The sequence below is a fragment of the Mobula birostris genome, chromosome 21, assembly GCF_030028105.1.
Source record: "Mobula birostris isolate sMobBir1 chromosome 21, sMobBir1.hap1, whole genome shotgun sequence".
Lineage (NCBI taxonomy): Eukaryota > Metazoa > Chordata > Chondrichthyes > Myliobatiformes > Myliobatidae > Mobula > Mobula birostris.
Window position 1 is genome coordinate 20,058,036 of NC_092390.1, and position 22,820 is coordinate 20,080,855.

At 42.0% G+C, this 22,820-nt stretch overlaps 1 protein-coding gene across 1 annotated transcript in view; it reads left to right on the forward strand.

Annotated features, from left to right (window-relative positions):
* The window catches only part of dna2 (DNA replication helicase/nuclease 2), a 76,328-nt gene that overhangs the window by 40,214 nt on the left and 13,294 nt on the right, over nt 1-22,820 (forward strand). Inside the window, exons 9-13 of the mRNA XM_072239120.1 lie at nt 1,421-1,583; nt 6,134-6,328; nt 12,521-12,751; nt 15,874-15,990; nt 21,121-21,230. Of these exons, the coding sequence (XP_072095221.1) occupies nt 1,421-1,583; nt 6,134-6,328; nt 12,521-12,751; nt 15,874-15,990; nt 21,121-21,230 (816 nt within the window). The remainder of the gene's footprint in view (nt 1-1,420; nt 1,584-6,133; nt 6,329-12,520; nt 12,752-15,873; nt 15,991-21,120; nt 21,231-22,820) is intronic.

Consider the following 22,820-nt stretch of genomic DNA (forward strand, 5'->3'; position numbering starts at 1 on the left):
ACACAAGGATCAACTCAGTGTCAATTGAACTACCAACTAATCTGTCTTTGGGATGTGGAAGGAAATCCATGGGGTTACGGGGCAAACTCCACACAAAGTGCACCTGAGGTCTGATTGAACTTGGGATTCTGTGAGGCAGCTGCTCTACCATTGTGCTGGCCTTTCAAGATGATAGCTAATTCGGTATTTTTTTGAAAGTATTGTAGTGTAGGGAACTCACAACATGATTTCCAAACACCAGAAATAGCATTTGAAAATTTTAGTAAAGTTAGATGTTTATTGTAAAATAAATGTCATATACTGTACTCTTCTTCTATATAAAAAAAAGTTCTATTTGTCAGGTGTAGTTTTTCTCACAAGCATCTGCTCCCAATCTATCCTTTGCCTAAGTCCTCTCTTGTTCAATTACCCTTCCCCAATTTAGGACCCTAACTTGAGGACCAAACTCATTCCTTTCTATAACTACCTTGAAACTTATAGAATGTTGTTACTGCTTCCAAGGTGCTGATTTCCTTTTGAGAGATTATTAGCTGAACCCTTGCGCTATTTGCTTCCCCTTAAATGTTTTTTTTGTGTGGTGCTCTCTCATCTCCTTCCTTTCGGTTCCTTTGGTGTGCCCAATTCACTAAATGTGTTATCTCGCATATTTTCCACATCCTTGATACTCCCTAGCAAGTCCAATTGCTCTGTGCAGTCTGACAGTAGCTGTAGTTGAACGCACTTCCAACAGGATACTCATCATGGACATTAGAAATGTTCCTGATCTCCCACAAACTGTAGGAGGAGAATATTTAGTGTTCATGTCCTTTGTCAGCAGTCCTTTCTATTAAGAAGGAGGGAAGAAACCTTGCCTGATCTCCATTTGTCTTTCTTGCCCAAGTCCGCACTTTGAAATCATAGTCCCTTACAAAATATCACAAATGACCTGACTTGGTCCAACCAAGCAGAGTCCACTGCCAAGAAGGCCCACCAGTGCCTTTACTTCCTGAGAAAGCTAAAGAAATTTGGCCTGTCCCCGAAAACCCTCACTAATTTTTATAGATGCACTGTAGAAAGCATTCTTCTAGGGTGCATCACAACCTGGTATGGTTTTTTTTTTGCAGGTTAAATGAAAACATAATATTGGTAATATTAAGTATACCAGGCAATATTGGTGGAAAGAGTTAACATTTCAAGTAAATGACCTTGTATCAGAACTGGGAAACGATGGAGGAAATAGGACTAGAGCTTCAGGAAAGGGAATACGGGAGGGGAGAACAAAGGGGAAAGTGTTAAAGGGAATATTGCAAGAGGACTGAAAAGACGAAAGTAAGGCAATACAAAAATGTAACGTCTTCTGTTTCTCCTTTAGATTTCCAGCATCCACAACATTTGCTTTTGTATTTTACCTAAAGCTGTTCCTGTTTTGTTCTTTATCTAGAATTGTTGAAGCTAAGGAATCAGCTGGCTTTCTATTTGATGAATGGCATAGTATGGACAGAGCAGAAGAAAACCTGTTACCCTGCCCCGTTACCTCCAGTCATCAGTGACAAACAGGCTTGCACCTTCTGCTCACAGCGACGTAATTGCGCTTTATACAGCAGGTATGTCCTGTCCGTGGGGTCGTATCAGAAAATGCCAGCAAGTTCAAAATGTGAAGATGTGTGTAATGATGGGAAAAGGGAGACCAAGTGGGTGATTCCTAAAAACCCAAGAGACTGTCCAATTATTTGAGTGCTGAAGAATGGAATGTGTCTGGAGGCTACGATGGGAGGTTGCAGAGTAGCATTTGAAAGAGTTTGTGTAATATGGGGTCTTGAAAGGAAAAGGAAGGATTGCATATATGTGCAGCCCTCATGATGCCTTGACTTCCTTAAGTACATCAATAGAGATTATTATGCTTTGAAGTGTATTTGCTGATGGAGTAAATTAAACATGATTTTGTGACAGTCTTCACAAAGAGGTTGCAAGTAATATCCTAGTAATTGCTGTAGATCTGGAACTGGAAGGGATAGAAAAAAATGAAAATTACGATCACCAGGGCAGTGGTAGTGAGTAAATTGCTGGAGTTCCAAGCTGTCGAGTCTCTAGGCCCTGATGGACTTCATGCAAGGGTCTTGAAATATATGGCTGGGTGAGATATTTGATATTCATGCCGTCTTTGAGCTGGAAGAAAATTTAAACCTGTTTCTTTCTGCAGATGGTGCCTGACCTACTGTTTGTAACATTTGAGTTTATATTTCAGATTTCTGGCATGTGTATTTTGGTTTTGATTTTTCATGCATTGATTTTAATTTTTCTATGTTCGCTGGGTTTGAGGAAGTTTCCATTAAACTGAAAATAACAAAAGTTATTTCTTTATTCCAAAAAAAGGTAGAAAGCAGGAAAGTAGACTGAGAACCTGTCAGTGCTCTGCTGCTGTAGCCCATGCACTTCAAAGTTCAGAGACGCTCTTCTGCACACCACTGTCGTAACACGTGGTTATTTGAGTTATTGTCACCTTCCTGTATGCTTGAACCAGCCTGGCCATTCTCCTCTGACCTCTCTGATTATGAAGGTGTTTTCACCCACTGACTGAGTATGTTTTGTTTTTCATTCTCTGAAAACTCTAGAGACTGTTGTGCATGAAAATTCAAGGAGATCGGCATTTTCTGAGATACTGAAATACTGTCTGGCATTAACAATCCATCCATAGTCAGAGTCACTTAGATCACATCTCTTGACCATGCATTCAGTTTTAGCCACATGATTGGCTGATTAGATATTTGCATTAATGAGCAGGTGTACCCAGAAAAAGTAGTCATTGAGTGTATAAGCCAATTATCTTAAAATAGACCATGAGGAAAATGTCAGAACAATGTTATAGCAGGATGCCCTGAAATATGAGGATAATTGGGCAGAGACAACATGGTGCAAATATTCAAGAGACTGTAAGTCCCGCTGCTGCAATCACTTGTGGCTGCAAAGTCAATGTGGTTTTGCAGAAGGCAATCCATATTTGACCAGCTTATTAGAGTCCTTTGAAGAAGTATTATGCATTGTATTTAAACGGGAAATCATTGGATGTCCCAAGATTTGCGGAGGATTTGATACATTCTTCATGAAGGGTTATTGCAAGTATTAAAGCTTGTAACATTGGAGGTGACATTGGTGTGGATACAAGATCGGGAGCTAGCGGGAAATAGTGAGTAGGCATAAAAGGATCTTTTTCTGTTTGGAAAGTTGTACTGAGTCCTGCCACAGTTAAGCAGTACTGAAACTTGAGCTTTTTACCATTTTTACAAATTAATTGGGTGATGGCAGTGAGGTATGATTGCTATATTTGTACTAGATGGCACACGTGACACAGCTAGTAGAGCATAACCTTGTTGCTTCATCAACCTGGGTTCAATCCTGAGCAGCTGCACTGTCTGCCAAGTTTGCATGTTCTCCCTGTGACTGTGTGGATTTCCTCTGGGCGCTCCGGTTCCCTCCCACATCCCCAAGATATGCAAGTTAGATAGTTAATTGGCCATTGCAAATTGCCCCTTGTGTGTAGGTAAGTGGTAGAATCTGTGAGGGGTTGAGGGGAAGTGGAGAGAACAAAATAGGATTAGCACAGCATTAGTATAAATTTGATGTTTGATAGTTGGCTCAGGCTCGAATTTAAAGTTCAAAGTAAATTTATTATCAAAGTGCATATGTGTATGTCAGAATATACTACCATGAAATTCATTTTCTTATGGCTAGTCACAGTAAATACAAAGAAACAATAGAATCAATGGAAAAAAACTACACGCAAACAAAGATGGACAAACAATCAATGTGCAAAAGATGACAAATTGTGCAAATACAAAAAGAAAAGCAAAATAATAATATTAGGTAAATAGGTAATATTGAGAACCTGAGTTGTAGAGTCCTTGAAAGTGAGTCCATAGGTTGTAGGTTTGGGTGGATAAAATTATCCACTCTGGTTCAGGAACCTGATGGTTGAGGGGTAATAAGTGTTCCTGAATCTGGTGGTGTGAGACCTAAAGCTCCTGTACCTCCTTCCTGATGGCAGTAGCGAGAAGAGTGCATGGCCTGGATGGTGGGAGTCCTTAATGATGGATGCTGCTTTCTTGAGACAGCTTTCCTTGTAGATGTGCTCAATGGGGTACAAAGGGCTTTGCCTGTGATAGAGCGAGCTGCACCATTACCTTTTGTAGGCTTTTCCATTCAAAGGCATTGGTGTTTCCATACCAGATCCTGATGCAGCCAGTCAGTACACTCTCCACCATGCATCCATAGAAGTTTGTCAAACTTTTAGATGACATTCTGAATCTTTGCAAACTTCTAAGAAATTAGAGGCACTACTGTGCTTTTGTAGTAATGGCACTTACGTGCTGGACACAGGACAGATACTTTGAAATGATAATACTGAGGAATTTAAAATTACTGACCCTCTCCACCTCTGCTCCCTTGATGAGGACTGGCTCAAGGACCTCCGGTTTCCTCTTCCTGTGGTCAATAATCAGCTCTTTGGTTTTGCTGACATTGAGTGAGAGGTTGTTGCTATGGTATCATTCAGCCAGATTTTCAATCTCCTCCCCATCTGCTGATTCGTCATTGCCTTTGATTTGACTAACAATATTGGTGTCGTCAGGAAACCTAAATATGGCATTGGAGCTGTACTTAACCTCATAGTCAAAAGTTTAAAACAAGTAGAGCAGAGGCTAAGCACACAGCCTTGTGGTGCACCTGTGCTGATGGTGATTGTGGATTGATTGGATCTGCAAGTGAGGAAATTGAGGATCCAGTTGCATAAGGAAGTATTGAGGCCAAGGTCTTGGAGCTTATTTATTAGTTTTGAGGGAATGATGGTATTGAATGCAGAGCTGTAGCCAATGAAGAGCATCCTGATGTATGCATCTTTATCGTCCTGATGTTCCAGTGCTGAGTGAAGAGCCAATGAAATACCATCTGCTGTTGACCTGTTCTGACCGTAGGAAAATTGTAGTGGATCCAAATCGCTCCTCAGGCAGGAGATGAAATGCTTCATTACCAACATCTCAGAGAACTTCATCACAGTAGATGTAAGTTTCACTGGACAATGGTCATTGAGGCATGTCGATGGACTGTGGGAGGAAACCGGAGTGTCCAGAGGAAATCCACGTGGTCATGAGGAGAACATACAAACTCCTTACAGATGCTGTTGGACTTGAACTCCGAACTCTGACATCCTGAGCTGTAGTTGTATCGTGCTAACTGCTACACTACTGTGGCACTCTTAAACTCAAACTTGTGACTCTTAAGATGAGGTTGCCATGTACTGAGCCATAATTGTGTCATCTTAGTTACAGAACTGTACAGTATAAAATGCCCACTCTGTTGTTGCCATTTTTCCCTATTGGCACTAATCCCATTAAGACCATAAGACATAGGAGCAAAATTAGGCCATTTGGCCCATTGAGTCTGCTCTTCCTTTTGATTATGGTTGTTGTATTATCCCTCTCAACTCCATTGATTCTCTTGCCTTTCCCCATTACCTTTGTCACCCCTAAAAATCAAGAACCTATCAACCTCCTCTTTAAATATATCCAAATGACTTGGCCGCCACAGTTGTCTGTGGCAAAGAATTCCACAGATTCCCCAGCCTCTTGCTAAAGAATTTCTTCCTCGTCTCTTTCTAAAGGGACATCCTTGTATTCTGAGGCTGTGCCCTCTGGTCCTAGCCTCTCCCACTCAAGGAAACATCCTTTCCACGTCCATCCTTTCATTATCTGATACATTTCAATTAGATTTCCTTCATTCTTCCAAAGTCCAGCAAGTACAGGCTCAAAGCCATCAAATGCTCCTCATATGTTAACCCTTTCATTCCTGGGATCATTCTCGTGAACCTCCTCCAGATCCATTCCAACACCAGCACAATTTTATCAGTTGAGGGGCCAAAACTGCTGTGAAAAATTCAAAGGCAGTCTGACCAATGCTTTTTAAAGTGTCAGCAATTCATCCGTGCTTTCATATTCTAGTCCTCTTAAGATGAATGCTAACTCAACCTACAAGCTAACTGAAACAATGAAATTTCAAGGATGGTGAATGTGCAGTATACAGAAAACAGAAATGATGGAACAAATGCTGCAGGCATCTGTGAATAAGGCATTGATTACAAGTTCAATTTATTGTTATTCTACAGGGCAGTGGAACAAGAAATGGAGGAATATTTTGTGCCCGCAGATGTGAGACCGATTCTGCAGCAGGAAGTTCAGCACTTGGAACCTATGCATCTGCAGTACTTTAGGCACTGGTACCTCCTCTGTGTTCTGGAGGCACATGCAATTGACAGCAAGGGAGGGTCCAAAAACATCTGGATGCACTCTGCAGAAAGCAGGTGAGTTAGAATGTATGAGCTCTGTGGGAAGGATGAAGGAGATACAATACTTTGGAGCAAAAGTAATGTTCAAGCATTTTGAAATTTTAGGGTGTGACATAGCGAAGGTTTTCTCTGATTTGTATGCTGACTTCACGATTTAACTGTCAAAGAGTCAAAGCTCATTCCATGTACACACCTCCTTCAGTATGAAGGAGAAGATGCCCCTCAGATCCCTTTCAAATCTGTCACTCTCACCTTAAAGCTATGCCCTCTAATTTTTTGTTCTCCTTCCCTGGGAAGAAAGGCAATGTGCATATTCTCTACCTATACCCCTCATGATTTTTTTAATACATCTCTGCTAACCTCTCAGTCTCCTATTTTCCAAGGAATGAATGCCTAGCCAGGCCGTTCAGCGGGCAGCATCTTGTCAATCTATCGGCTCTAGTTTATTGTCCATTTTGATGCTGTCTTTCCTATAACAAGGAGACCAAGACTACACAAAACTCCAAGTGTGGTCTCAACATCTTGTACGTCTGCAACACAATGTTCAAAGTAAATTTATTATCGAAGTGCATATATGTCACCATTTTCTACCCTGAGATTCATTCTCTTGCAGAGATTCACAGTAAATACAAAGAAGGAATGGAAAATATTTCATGAAATACAAACAGAGACAGGAAAACAGCTATTGTGCAAATACAAATAAATAAATATTGAGAACTTGAGCTGTAGATCCTTGAAAGTGAGTCCATAAGTTGTGGAATCAGTTCAGTGTTGGGGTGAACAAAGTTATCCTCACTGGTTCCGGAGCCTGATGATTGTACGGTAATAGCTGTTCCTAAACCTGGTGGCGTGGGACCTAAGATTCCTTTACCTCCTTCATTGGACTGATTGATGAAGACCACTGTGTGAAGCACCTTCATTACTATCCTGTCTACCTGTGATGGCACATTCTGTGAGCTATATATTTAGTGTCAAGTGGATGTTCTCCAAAAATGGGGTGCATGGAGGTATGGCAGTATCTTTCTCAGCAACTTAAAATTCTCTTTCCTTGTGGCATTGATGTTTTCCTGTGGACTCAATATTTGTATCCCAATCTCGGCCCTTACTTTTTTAAAAGCCTTTCTGGGCAATGAAGGATCGGGCAGCCTTCTAGAGCAGAGCTCATTTCTCCAGTGACCTGGATTCAGTCCTGGCCTGAGATATGTAGAGCTTCCAAGTTCTCCCTATAACTGCGTGGGTTTTCTCTAAGTGTTTTAGTTTCATCCCAAATCCCAGAGACGTGAATTGGTAGGGTAATTGGCCACCTTTAAACTGTGCCTAGTATGTAGCTAAGTGGTAAAATCTGGGAGAAATTGGTGGCAGTATGGGGAAAGTAAACAAAAAGTGGGAGTCAGCAGCTGTAGAAATGGATAAGCAGTCAACGTTTCGGCCTGAGACCATTGGAACTGGAAAGGAAATGGGAAGACTCCAGAATAAAAAGGTGGGAGAAGGAGAACGAGGGCAAGCTAGAAGGTGATAGGTGAAGCCAGGTGGGTGGGAAAGGTAAATAGCTGGAGAAGAAGGAATCTGATAGGAGAGGAGAGTGGACTATAGGAAAAGGGAAGGAGGGGTATGGGGGAGGTGATAGGCAGATGAGGAGAAGAGGTAAGAGGCCAGAGATGGGGAAAAGAAGAGGGAAGAGGGGCTGGGGGAAAAAATTACCAGAAGGAGAAATTGATGTTCAAGCCATCTGGTTGGAGGCTACCTAGACGGGATATGAGGTGGTGCTCCTCCACCCTGACAGTGGCCTCATTGTGGCAAAAGAGGAGGCCATGGACTGTCATGCCAGAACAGGAATGGGGATAAGATTTAAAATGTTTGGCCACGGGGAAATTTTGGTTTTGGCAGATGAATCAGGGGTGCTTAACAAAATGGTCCCCCAACTTATGTCTGGTCTCATCAAAAGATCCAATCAGTTCTCCTCCATTACCACCCTCCTGTGTCTGGCAGAATTGCTCATTACTCTCAAAAATTTCTCTTTCAGCTCCTTCCACTTTCTCCAAGCTCAAGGTGTAGCCATGGGCAGCCACATGGGCCCCAGCTATGGCTGCCTTTTCATTGATTACATGAAACAGTCCATGTTCAAGCCTTCCCATGCTCCTCAACTCAATGATGACTGCACTGATGTTGTTTCCTGCACCCATACTGAGCTCATCAATTTCATCAACTTTGCTTCCAACTTCCACCCTGCCCTTAACTTCACTTGATCCATTTCTGACATCTCGCTCCCCTTTCTCGATTTCTCTGCCTCCATCTCTGGAAACAAACTGTCTACCAGCATCTTTTATAAACCTACCGATTCCCACCGCTATCTTGACCATACCGCTCCCCACCCTGTCTTCTGTAAAAATGCTATTCCTTGTTTTCAGTTCCTTTGTCTCTTCTGCATCTGTTCCCAGCATGAAGCTTTCCCTTCTATGTCCTCTTTTAAAGAATGGTGTTTCCCTTCCTCCATCGTTGATGCTGCCCTCACCCGCAGCTCTTCCATATCCCAGACGTCTGTGCTCACCCCATCTTCCCGCTGTCTGAATAAGGATAGAGTTCCTCCTGTCCTCACCTCCCACTCCATGAGCCTCTGCATCCAACACATTATCCTCTGTAATTTCTGCCATCTTCACCAGGACCCTACCACTAAACACATGCTTACCTCTTACCCCTCCCTCCCCCCATTCTCTGCATTCTGCAAGCTTTGCTACCTCTGTGATTTCCTTGTCCTTTCGTACCTTCCCAGTAATCTCCCTACTGGCACAAATCCCTGCAAATGACAGAAATGCTATGCCTGTCCATTCATCTCCTCCCTTCAGGGTCAGGGTCCCAAACAGACCTTCCAAGTAAAGCAACACTTCACCTGCAAATCTGTTGGGGTTATCTATTGTTTCTGGTGCTCTCAATGTAGCCTCCTCTGCATTAGTGAGACCCAGCATATATTGGGGGAACCACTTTATTGAGCACTTCTGCTCTACCTGCCAGAAGTGGAAATTCTGGGTGGTCAACCATTTTAATCCCTATTCCTATTCCCCGTTTCAACATGTCAGTCTTTGGCCTCCTCGTTTGCCACAACGTGGCCACTTTCAGGGTAGAGGAGCAACACCACATATTCTGTCTAGGTGGCCTCCAGCCTGATGATATAAATGTTGATTTCTCCTTCCAGTAATTTCTTCCTTCCTCCCTCTTCCCTCTTTCTATTCCCCACTCTGGCTGCTTACATCTTCTCACCTGCCTTTCACCTCCCCCGGGTGTCCCTCCTTCTTTCTCCTAGGGTCCACTCTCCTTTCCTATTAGATTTCTTCTTCACCAGCCCTTTACCTTTCCCACCCACCTGGCTTCAACTATCACCTTCTAGCTTGTTCTCCTTACCCTCCCCTCACCTTTTTATTCTGGCGTCTTCCCCCTTGCTTTCCAGTCCTGATGAAGTACCTCAGCCCGAAACATTGACTGTTTATTCATTTCTATAGATGCTCCCTGACCTGCTGAGTTCCTTCAGCATTGTGTGTGTGTGTGTTGCCCTGGATTTCCAGCATCTGCAGAATCTCTTGTGTTTAAAAAGTAGGTTTAGTTATTTTTCCTGTAAATGGTTGATTGATGATGGGCCAATTGGTCTATTTCTGTGCTGTACAAATGATCCTTTTTCTCTGATTAGAGGACATTGATAGCAGAACATAGATTAGAGAGTAGAGTTTTACTGAGGTAGTCAAACTTCGGATGCAGTCTATAGGTGAATGGGTGACCATGAGGAGAAGTAAGAACAGAAGGCAGATAGTGCAGGATTCTGCTGTTGTCGTGGCTCTCACTTATAGATATACGTGTTTGGATATAGCACCAGGAGACGGGTCAGTGGCACCATGCTCAACTCTGAAGCAAAGAAGGGAAAGGTCAAGTCAGACAGCAATAATGATAGATTTGGCATGACATCTAAAATTTTGACCAACTTCTATAGATGTGTGGTAGTGAGAATATTGACTGGTTTCATCACAGCCTGTTATGGAAACAAAAATGTCCTTAAATGGAAAATCCTACAAAAAGTAGTAGACGTAAGACCATAAGACAAAGGAGCAGAAGTAGGCCATTCGGCCCATCGAGTCTGCTCCGCCATTTTATCGTGAGCTGATCCATTCTCCTATTTAGTCCCACTCCCCCTTCTCACCATAACCTTTGATGCCCTGGCTACTCAGGTACCTATCAATCTCTGCCTTAAATACACCCAGTGACTTGGCCTCCACTGCTGCCCGTGGCAACAAATTCCATAGATTCACCACCCTCTGACTAAAAAAATTTCTTCGCATTTCTGTTCTGAATGGGCGCCCTTCAATCCTTAAGTCATGCCCTCTCATACTAGACTCCCCCATCATGGGAAACAACTTTGCCACATCCACTCTGTCCATGCCTTTCAACATTTGAAATGTTTCTGTGAGGTCTCCCCTCATTCTTCTAAACTCCAAGGAATACAGTCCAAGAGCGGACAAACGTTCCTCATATGTTAACCCTCTCATTCCCAGAATCATTCTAGTGAATCTTCTGTGTACCCTCTCCAACATCAGCACATCCTTTCTTAAGTAAGGAGACCAAAACTGCCCACAGTACTCCAAGTGAGGTTTCACCAGCGCCTTATAGAGCCTCAATATTACATCCCTGCTCCTATACTCTATTCCTCTAGAAATGAATGCCCAGTCCATCACAGGTTCCCTCCCCACCATTGCAGGAAAGCAGCATCCATTATCAAGGACCCCCACCACCCAGGTCATGCTGCCTTCTCACTGTTGCCATCAGGAAGAAGGTACAGTCGGCTCAGGACCCTCACCTCCAGGTTCCGAAACAGTTATTACCCCTGGCTCTTGAAACAGAGGTGATAACTTCATTCGCCCCATCGCTGAACTGTTCCCACCACCTATGGACTCGCTTTCCAGGACTCTTCATCTCATGTTCTTGATATTTATTGTGTGTGTGTGTGTGTGTGTTTATTTATTGTTGTCTTTTGCACGTTGGTTCTTTGTCCATCCTGTTTGGTGGAGTCTTTTGTTGCTTCTATTGTGCAGGTAAAGTCGAGAATCAGAATAAGGGTTATTACCACCGACGTATGTTGTGAAATGTGTTGTTTTGCAGCAGCAGTACAGTACAACACATAAAAAATAACTATAAATTACAAGAAGAAAATTTTATAAATAGGTGCAAAAAAAGCAAAGTAGCGAGGTAGTGTTGATTGACTATTCAGAAATCTAATTGCAGAGGGAAAGAAGCTATTCCTAAAATGTTGAGTGTGTACCTTTGGTCTCCTGTATCTCCTTCCTGATGCTAGTAATGAGAAGAGAGCATGTCCCGGATGGTAAAGGTCCTTAATGATTGATGCTGTCTTCTTGAAGCATTGTTTTTAAAGATGTCACAGTCAGGATCACGTTTAATATGTCTGAAATTTGTTGTCCTTAATGGTGGGGAGGCTGGTGTGTATGATGGATCTGACTGAGTCTTCAGCCAGTTTTGATTCTGTGCACTGGAGCTGCCATATCGCTGATGTAACCAGTCAGAATGCTCTCCACAGTAAAAATTTGCTAGAATCTTTGATAACATGGCAAGTCTCAAAATCGTAATGAAGTGGCAGCCTCTCAGACTTACAGACATCGGGCCATTAACTTCGGACTTTGCCCCAGGGCTTGCCAATCACAGGATTGACCTTCGAGCCTGAATTTCAATATCAGGAAAAGCGAGAACTAAAGATTGGGAATTTTAACTCAATGAGCATTTTTGCTTAGGAAATTTTCAAAGGTGTTGAGTAACCCCTCGAATCTTACGGAATTAAAATCTAACATGACCAGCACAATTCCAGTTTGTCTGATTTTTGTCCTAAAGCAGTAACTGTAGGGGTTGCTTCCTAGTTACCTGTGCTGTATCCAGTTCCCCTCTGAATCGAGGAAACCTTTTAAGTCTTTATAAAAAGGGAACCCTTCTCTATTGGCAAAGCATGTTGGAAATTTTCCACAATGTAAAGATGATGTAATGATCTGAATGTCCATTAGCTAGCATTGCACCAATCAACTTCTGTATTAGTAAGCATGAAGGAAATTTTACACAAGTGCTACGTTAGTGTGGTAATATTAATTTATCTTTGATTCAGAACAAGATGATTATAATTATTTTGACACTGTATATTGATATTCTAATGTTTTCTTTCAATAGAGAATTGCAAGGTTGTTGTGTTGCTAATCTAGTGCGGAGTGGTTGTGTACAAACTGTTTCTGATGGACAATATCAACATCAGTTCACACGAAAAAGTGGGTGCATTTCGAAAACTGCATTAATAGTTGGAGACAGGGTTGTAGTAAGTGGTCAGGAGAAAATGCTGTTTGCTGTGTCCTCGGGTTATGTCACTGAAATCAACGCCTCGCTGATTACCTGTTCATTGGATCGGTAAGAGCTCTGTTTTTAAATTTTAATAAATTTAGAAGAATTATAGCAGATCCAACAAAACGATTTAGATCAGTATTTGTCATGTACATCTGTAACTTTCTTTGAATGAAATATTTCTTAACCATTTTAGATCAAATTTTTGCACTGAAGCTAGGAGCTTGTTGCTTAATGTGAATATAACACAGCATTTCCAAGATTAATTTTTAAATTTAAGCCACTGGAAAGAACTTGAGGCCATGGTACAAAATTATTATGTTTCTATTTTAAAATCCCTAACAGTACACAGTATTGGAAAACTTGTTGCTTAGGTTGCAAGGTTTAAGTAAGTACTTATGAAGCAAAGGAATAAACTCTCCTCAGGCTTCCAGCCGGGTACAGGTATTAATTATAATCGACATCTCAATGACAAACTGTGCCATTTTCAGGGATGATGCTTGGGCATGTCTAGTCTGGTGGTATTTAACCCCCCCCCCCCAGTAGAAAATAAATGGTCCCAACATTGTGTAACACCACTAGTCACAGGCAGCCAAGCAGAAAAGAACCCCTCTTTTCCACGAGATATACCCCAGGCTACTGCAGGAAGTGAGGGAGGAGATTGCTGAGCATTTGGCGATGATCTTTGCATCATCAATAGGGATGGGCGAAGTACCAGAAGGTTGGAAGGATGCAAATGTTGTTCCCTTGTTCAAGAAAGGGAGTAGAGATAACCCAAGAAATTATAGACCAGTGAGTCTTACTTCAGTTGTGGCAGGTTGTTGGAGAAGATTCTGAGAGGCAGGATTTATGAGCATTTGAAGAGACATAATCTGATTAGGGATAGTCAGCATGGCTTTGTCAAGGGTTGGTCGTGCCTTACAAGCCTGATTGAATTCTTTGAGGATGTAACAAAACACATTGATGAAGGTAGAGCAGTGGATGTAGTGTATATGGATTTCAGTAAGGCATTGATAAAGTTCCCCGTGCCAGGCTCATTCAGAAAGTAAGGAGCCATGAGATCCAAGGAGACCTTGCTTTGTGAGTTCAGAATTGGCTTGTTTACAGAAGGCAAAGGGTGGTTGTAGATTGTTCGTATTCTTCATGGAGGATGGTGATCAGTGGTGTTCTGCAGGGGTCTGTCCTGGGACCCCTCCTCTTTGTGATTTTTATAAATGATCATGGATTATGAAGTAGAAGGGTGGATTAGTAAGTTTGCTGATGACACAAAGGTTGGGGGTGTTGTGGATAGTCTGGAGGATTGTCAGAGGCTACAGTGGGACTTCGATTGCATGCAGAACAGGGCTGAGAAGTGGCAGATGGAGTTCAACCCAGATAAGTGTGAAGTGATTAATTTCACTAGATCAAACTTGAAGGCAGATCTTGGGGTTCGTGTCCATAAGACACTCAAAGCTGCTATGCAGGTTGACAGTGTTGTTAAAATGGTGTGATGGCCTTCGTCAACTGTGAGATTGAGTTCAAGAGCCGTGAGATAATGTTACAGCTATATAAGACCGTAGTTGGACCCTACTTGGAGTACTGTGTTCAGTGCTGGTCACCTCAGTACAGGAAGGATGTGGATACTATAGAAAGAGTGTAGAGGAGACTTACAAGGATGTTGCCTGGATTGGATAGCATGTCTTACGAGAATTAAGTTGAGTGAACTTGACCTTTTCTCTTTGGAGTGACGGAGGTTGAGAGGTGACCTGATAGCGGTGTATAAGATGATGAGAGGCATTGATTGTATGGATAGCCAGAGACTTTTCCTCAGGGCTAAAATGGCTAACACGAGGGGGCATAGTTTTAAGGTGCTTGGAAGTAGTTACAAGGGGTATGTCAGAAGTAAGTTTTTCACAGAGTGTTGGGTGCGTGGAATGCACTGCCAGCGGCGGTGGTAGAGGTGGATACATTCAGGTCTTTTAAGAGACTCTCAGATAGGTAAATGGAGCTTAAAAAATAGAGGGCTATATGGTAGGGAAATTCTAGGCAGTTTCTAGAGCAGGTTACGTGGTGAGTACAACATTATGGGCTGAAGGGCCTGTAACGTGCTGTAGATTTCTATGTTTTATGTTTACTCTTAATAAATAATCCCATTCTTTGCTTCCTGCCAGTCAGCCAATCTTATATCCATGCTCGTATCTTTCATTTAATATCTTGGGCTCTTATTTTGTTAAGCAGCCTCATGTGCAGCATCTTGTCAAAGACCTGAAAATCCAAGTAAACAACATCAATTGACTCTTCTTTGTCTATCCTGTTTGTTATTTCCTCAAGAATTCCAACTGATTTGCCAGGGAAAGTTTCCCCTTTAGGAAACCATGCTGACTTTGGCCTATTTTATTAAGTGCTTCCAAGTACCCTGAAATCACAATCTTAAAAATAGACTCCAACAGCTTTTCGACCACTAAAATAAGTCTAACTGGTATATAATTTCCTTTCTTTTGTCTTCCCTTCTTGAAGAGTGTAATGACATTTGCAATTTTCCTGTCCTCTGCAATTTTCCAGAGTCTAGTGATTCTTGAAAGATCATTACTAATACCTCTACAATCTCTTCTGCTACCTCTTTCAAAACCCTGGGGTGTAGTCTATTTATCCAAGTGACTTGCCACCTTCAGACCTTTCAGCATTCCAAGCACCTTCTCCCTATTAGTAATAACTCCCCTTTCACTCTTGAATTTCCGGCATACTGCTAGTGCTTTCCACTATGAAGACTAGTGCAAAATAATTATTAAGTCTGTCTGCCATTTCTTTGTCCCTCATTTCTACCTCTTCAGTTTTAAGGTTGCGGTACATAATCTTCAAAATAATTACTGTTTGACTATAGGTACTATAGTGCATTCTGATTTGAACTAATAAATCCAGCAGCTACTCCTGCAGATGCTTCATCTAGGGCAAGAACCTGCCACATTATTGTTCAATATTTTATAACTTTAAACTAAATGTGTTGCTTTACGTGTGCTTAACTTCATTACTTTTTCAATCTTGGGGGAAGTTGAAAACTGCAATAATGAGAGAGGGAGCTTTCCTACACTACTGCTGTCAGGTTTGTTTGAATGACGATATTCACACACATTTCATCATGCTTTTCAGTCCAGGTTCTTTGAGTGTTCCACGTTTATTGGGAGATTCTAAAGCTTTACTTTACTGTTCAGGAATCTCTCCAGACTCCCTCAGGAAACTGTCTTCAGACTTGATCAGGATGAAGGAGCTGGAAATATGAATGTTCATTTAGGAAATCTTTCCAAATTGATGGAAAAATCTGAAATCAGGTAAGGCACTGCTGTAAAGCAGGTATTGCAGTGTAATTCATGATTCACAGGGGTAGACTAGTTAATATATTGTCTAGCTAATGAATGCATCAAATGGCCATAGCATAAGTTAGATACGAGGCATAATCATAATGTTTATAGCATGTATGAAACTTAGATATGTAGTCCTTTTCTTCCTCCTTTCACGTGATTGAAGAATGCTTGTTTTTTTTTGGGTTCTGAGGTGACTGATGAGGTCAATATCAGAACTGCAAGTGCTTCCATAAGCAGGCAGAAAGTTAGGTGAGAGGAGATGTGTTCCTCCCCCTGACTACACAAGACTGCAGATGCTTTGCGTTGATAACATCTTGACTATCTTTTCTATCTCGTGCAGTCATGACCTAAAGTTACCAGGAGTTAGTAAGGTATTCTATTTCAAGGAAGGCTTGAGCACATCCTTGACTCTTTCTCTGACTTGATATTTCTTCTCACGACCAAACTTGAAAAAGTATGTCTGTTTAAACTGTCTGGTGTCAGCTGTGCAAATAATGTAGAACAAAAATCTGAACTCTTTTCAGACTGTTAAGATGAGCAAATATGGCTGATGTAATCTTATGTAGACATTTAAATTAATTGTTCTTAAAAGGAGCAGGAAAAGAGGGACAGGAGTATGTGTACAGATGTTTGGAGATATAGTGAGCAGCTGTTAAACAAGTATGAGATTGGCTTCGTAAATTGAGGAGTAATACCTTTTTTCTTTAAAAAGCCCTCTCCTTTTAGACATCTCTACTATCGGAAGAAATTTCTCACCAAGTATCCCAACCCCATCAATTTTCTATAACCTCTTCAGGTCGCTCCTCCAGCGAAAACAACCCCAGGCTAACCAGCAGTAGTAGTCAGGTCCCTGGCATTGTGACCAGCTCTGAAACTCAGAGGGTAAGAATGCACTCAGGACAATAGGAGACTTAATAGTGAGGGGCGCAGTCAGGAGATTCTGCAGCTGCAGAAGGAAGGCCAAGATGGTGTGTTCCTTCTTGGCTGCCAAGGTCAAGGATGTCTGAGTGACTGCAGAAAATTCTCAAGGGTGGGGTGAAGCTTAAGAGCTATGTACCAATTGCTAATGCTCGCCGATATAATTTATTGCAAACTATGCACTTCACTCTATGATTCAGTGTATATGTGACAAATGAAGTTATTTTTAATCTCAATTGGTAGAGCAAAGGATGAGGTTCAAAAGCAGTGATCTCTGTATTACTGCTGATGCCATGTGCTAGCGTGGTCAGAAATAGAACTTGTGGCAGAGGAGCTTGTGCAGGGAGCAGGGCATCAGGTTCTTAGGCCATTGGGATCTGTTCTAGGGTAGGGGCGATCTGTATGAGAGGTTCAGGGTGCACTTGAACCAGACAGGGACAATATCCTTGCAATTCATTGAAATTTGCAAGTGCTACATGGAATGGTTTAAACTAGTTTGGCGTGGGGAGCAGGAGCAAGTCTTGAGATAAAGCAGTAAGCAGTGAGTAAGGTGAAGGCTTCTGTCAGTTAAAGTTGACTATGGCTATTGCATCCTAGCTGTCTGGATATGCAAGCCTGGGTAGTACGATATGGAGAGCAAGCACCCCCTCTCCACACATCTGATGAACCCAAAGGAATGTCAGAGACCAATACAGTTTGGTACCAGCAGCGTCATAGGAGTTGCCAGTCAGCATGGACTCCAGCTCCAGATTTTTCCCTCTGGGTTTACTCCCGTAGCCTTCTCCATGAGTGGGTATAGCTGCAAGACAGCAAAGGTTTGGGATCAGAGTTTTCCTTCTAGATGAGCTGCCGTCCACGGCTGACAAGCCCCATCTGTCCAAAGCGACTGGTTTTATGGTGCCAGTAACCCGCCTTTGACTCTCCTCCAGTCAGTAGAAATGGTTCTGCCAGGATTAGTAGCTAAGCCCCACGTAAAGGCCAGGAGTTGGACTTGGCTGTCAGAGGCTGTTTGAGGCACACGCCATTGGGAGCTTTTAAAAGGTAGTGGGAGCTTGTCCCCATTACCACCCCTGGCTATGACAACTGTAGGGAATCAATGAGTGAAAGTCTAGTAGTCAGGATAGTCAAGGCACAATGAAAGCAGGGAAATGCAGCTAAACTGCATTTATTTCAATGCTCAAGGTATACCAGGTAAGGCAGATGAATTCAGAGCATGGATTGACTCTGACTGGGATGTTCTAGCCATGACAGAAACATGGCAGGCCTGACACCTCAGTGTTCCAGGATACAGATACTACAGGTGTGACAGAAGTACAGATATCTGAAATAAAGACACACTAATGGCTAATGCTGATACAAATTCCTGCCAAGGCTCCAGCTACTTTTTTCCCTAGCTTTCCTAAGTGTCCTAGAATACACTTAGACATGCTCCAGGGAATTAACAGCCTTTGTGTGTTCAAAAACTGCCAGCACTTTCTCTCTTGTAATGTGGATATGTTTTAGGTCATCATCATTCTCTTCCCTGAATTCATTAGTTTTAATTACCTTCTCCATGGTAAATGCGTTTGAGAAGTATTCATTTAAGACCTTGCCCATCTCCCGTGGCTCCTCACATAGATGACCACACTGACCCTTAAAGGAACCTAGTCTCTCCCTAGTTACATTTTAGCTCTTCACATACTTATGGAATTTTCTACAAATTTTCTTAACCTTGCCGGCTGGTGGCGTAGTGGCATCAGCGCTGGACTTTGGGGCGGAAGGTCCCGAGTTCGAATCCAGCTGGCACCCGTGCATGCTTTCCATCCATGCTGGGTTGAGCGTCGAGCTGGCAATTCGACCTCGTAAAAAAGAAATTGCCAGCTACAGAAACATCAACAGCAAAAAGTTGATGGCCTGTGCTCTCTTGTGAGTTTAAAGGCAATTTCTCTCTTTTCTTTCTTTATCTTATTATACAAGGATATCTTGTGTCCTCTTTTTACCCTCCTGATTTCCCTCCCAAGGGCAGTCCTCCATGCATTGTACGCAAAAGGTTTACCTAGTCCCACTTGGCATATGTCTCCTCCTTTTTCCTGACCTCAGAGTAATTCCCTTGTTCTCTAATTCTGGCACCTCTGTCCTTTAACAAGAATATACTAGGCCTAAGCTCTCCCTATCTACCTTTTAAAAACCTTCCATTTGCCAGATGGTCCTTTACCTGCTGGCAGTCACTCCCAATCAATTTACCTAAAATAACCTTTACCCAGTTTAGGGTTTTAACTATTGGATTCATTCTGTCTTTTTCCAGAACTATTTTAAAACTAATAGAATTATGATCACTGTTCCCAAAGTGCACCCTCACTGACACTTCAGCTACTTTCCTTGCCTCACTTCCCATCAGAAGTTTGAGTGTTGCCCCTTTGGTGGGGTTATCTCTGTATTGCTTGCTGTATTGTTGGACACACTTAACAAATTTTGCCCAAATCTCTTTGGACCAGGGCAGACCTAGTCAATATGAGGGGAGATGAATTCACCCACTGTTATTTTTACAGCTGTCTAAGTATTTGTTCTTCTAATTCCTGTTGACTATTCAGAGTGTATTCTATCATACTGTCTCGTCAAAGTGATCACCCTCTCTTATTTCTAAATCTTACCCATTCAGTCTCACAGGATGATACCCAGGAATATTTTCTCTTTGGTAGCAGTGTGGTGCTCTCCCTAATCAGAAAAGCAACTCACTGTACCTCCATCTCTACCTGTAGCATCTGTTCTTGGTGTTGTTTTATCACTTGTCACATGTACTGAGATGAAGTGAAAAGCTGCTGTTTGCATACCATCCATGCAGATCCTGCCATACTTACGTACATTGAGGTAATGAGAAGTAAAGCAACATAGAATATAATGTTGCTGCTTCAGAGCTTTGGAACACTGAGCTGCCAGTCTTGCCCTTCCCTGAACCCGGTTTTGGTAATAGGCTTAAATATCCTTGTCCCATGTATTAATCTATGTTTGGAGTTCATCTTCTTGCCTGCCTGGCTGTGCCTACATTTGTTGCTATCTTCCATAATTTCCTAGGTTCTTGGAAAACAGCAAATGTAACAGTGCTATTGAAGAAAGGGAAAATTAGAGAAGCACAGGATTAAAGACTAGTATCCAAACATCAGTCTACAGGCAAGTCCCAAAGACCTAATTAAGAAAATTATAAAAGGGGACTTTGAAAAGCATAGCATGATTAAGTAGTTTTTAGATTATGAAGACACGTGGTCCCCTTTTATTGTCATTTAGTAATGCATGCATTAAGAAGTGATACATTATTTCCTCTGGTGTGATATCACAAAAACAGGACAAACCAAGACTGAAAAAACTGACAAGACCACATAATTATACATATAGTTACAACAGTGCACAATACCATAACTTGATGAAGAAAGTCCATGAGCACAGTAAAGTTCAAAGTTTCTCAAATGCCCCACATCTCACGCAGTCGGGAGAGGGAAGAAAAACTCTCCCAGCCATGCCAACCACAATCCGACTCTGAGTCATCCGAAAACTTCGAGCTCTGATCAGCGCCAACACTGAGTACTGAGCGCCATCTCTGTCCGAGCGATTTGACCTCTTTCTCGGTCGCCAAAAGCAGGCAAGGCCGGGGATTTTGAGGCCTACTCTCCGAAAAATTCCCGACCACACAGTAACAACAGCAACGGACAGGCGTTTCAGAAATTTCTCCAGATGTTCCTCTGTGATTTCACATCCATTCTCCATCAAGTCAGAATTGTCCATGGCCCCTATTTAACAGATATGACATTATTTTTGGTTAGCAATTTAATTTGTGTTCTAGAACGATGGAATTGGCAGGAAATAAGGAGCCAGTTGTATAACTGGATTTTCAAAAGCATCTACTAAAGTGTAATTTTACTGCCCCAGGTTTGAGTGTAACATTTGACTGTGGTAACAGAATGGTTAAAGACAGAAAACAACACCATCTAATTTCTGACCAAATAATTCCTTGTGTATTGCATCATTCCTGTTCTGTGAGTACAGTCTGGATCAAAGAAAAGCACCCTGCTTATTGCCTCAAAATGTTGAGGGGCACCTTTCAGATACCATTCCAAAATTAGAATGACTTTCCTAATTTGTTTACTTTTATTTATCTTTGAGGAATAATGTACAAGGAAAATAATAAGCTGTTCTCTATTTCTTCAGTGATAAGCTTCGAGAACTCATCGTAGGACTGAGGCCACCACAGTTTGTTCCTTATCTGAGCACTGTACTACCACTTGAAACAAAGGAAACAGTGGCTAATATTTTGAGAGGTAGTCTGACTATTTCATATTGTTATATACTCTGTTGGTATTAGTGTGAAATTAGCAACAACCATTAACTTGGCATTAACAAAATGAATTTGGGTAACATAGTGGTTCGTTCAGTCTGCACAGTTTACATGTGTTCCCTGTAACTATATGGGTTTCCCTCAGGTGCTCCACTTTCCTCTCATGCTTTAAAGACATGCTGGTTGGTAGATCCTAAATTAGCCCTGATTATTGAATCAGAGGAGAGTTGAGTTAATGGACATGAGACAGAATTGGAGAAAATAGGGGAATACAATTGTTCTTAGAGTTGGCATGAACTTGTTGAGCCAAATGGATGGGGGGGGGGGGGGAGAAGTCCTACGTCATTTAAAAAAAAAATGCAGGAACCTGCAGTCAATTCAAAGATTCAAAGTGCATTCTTTTTATCAAAGTATATATAAATTATACAACCTTCAGATTTTTTTTGGTTACAGGCAGTCACAATTCATGTCATTTCTCAGCTTTGAGTGCTCAGGATGCAATCAGTCTTCTTGAATTGGTTTTAAGTCAAGAGGGTTGGTTTAGAAATGAAGTTTTGTTACATTTGTACAGGAAAATGGTGAGGCCAGACTTGAACACTACACTCAGTACCACTTTATTACATACCTCCTGTACCTAATAACTTGGCCACTGAGTCTCTGTTCATGGTCTTCTGTTGTTGTAGCCCATTACTTCAAGGTTTGACATGTATGTTCAGAGTTGCTCTTCTGCACACTGCTGTTGAAATGCGTGGTTATTTGAGGTATTGTTGCCTTCTTGTTAGCTTGAAACTTGAGAGGTCAGAGGCCATTTTGTTCATTGTACCATTTTTAGTAAACTCTAGATAGTGAAAATCCCATACTGCTGTGTGTGAAAATCCCAGGAGATCAGCAGTTTCTGAGATACTCAAACCACCCCATTTGGCATCAACAATCATTTTGCGGTCAAAGTCACAGAGATCACATTTCTTCCACATTCTGATGTTTGGTCTGAACTACTACTGAACCTGTTGACCATATTTGCATGTTTTTATGCATTCAGTTGCTGCTACATGATTGGCTGATTAGATATTTGCATTAATGAGCAGGTGTACAGGTGTACCGAATAAAGTGGCTATTGAGACTATGGCTCCAGGGAAGAAATTGTATTGCTCTTACCCCCCCCAGAGCTCAAATACAATTTCTTCACTGGAGTTCTCATGTCTTCCTCTAAGATTTACACATATCAATCCAGTCTTCAGCAACCCACTCTCCTAGTGCCCTTTAAGCTCTCAGTGTCTCCCATAACCCTGTCCCAGTGCTTATTTTGATCTTTCTTTGGGGCTCACTGTGAGTCTTGCACTTCCCCAGAAGTCAGCTCCACTTTTTCCCTGTACTCAATCCCCAGTGCTTATGCTCCCCCTTGTTCACCCCCCTAACTCATCTCAATTATCTCTCTCTCCTATTTCTTCAGACTACCTTCCCTGCCTCTCCTTAACTATGATTGTTGCCACATTCCTTCATCCTGTACCTAATTCCATGCTCCACCTGCGGTTATCTTCCCTTTACAGTGATAATTTACTGAAGCTGGCCTTCG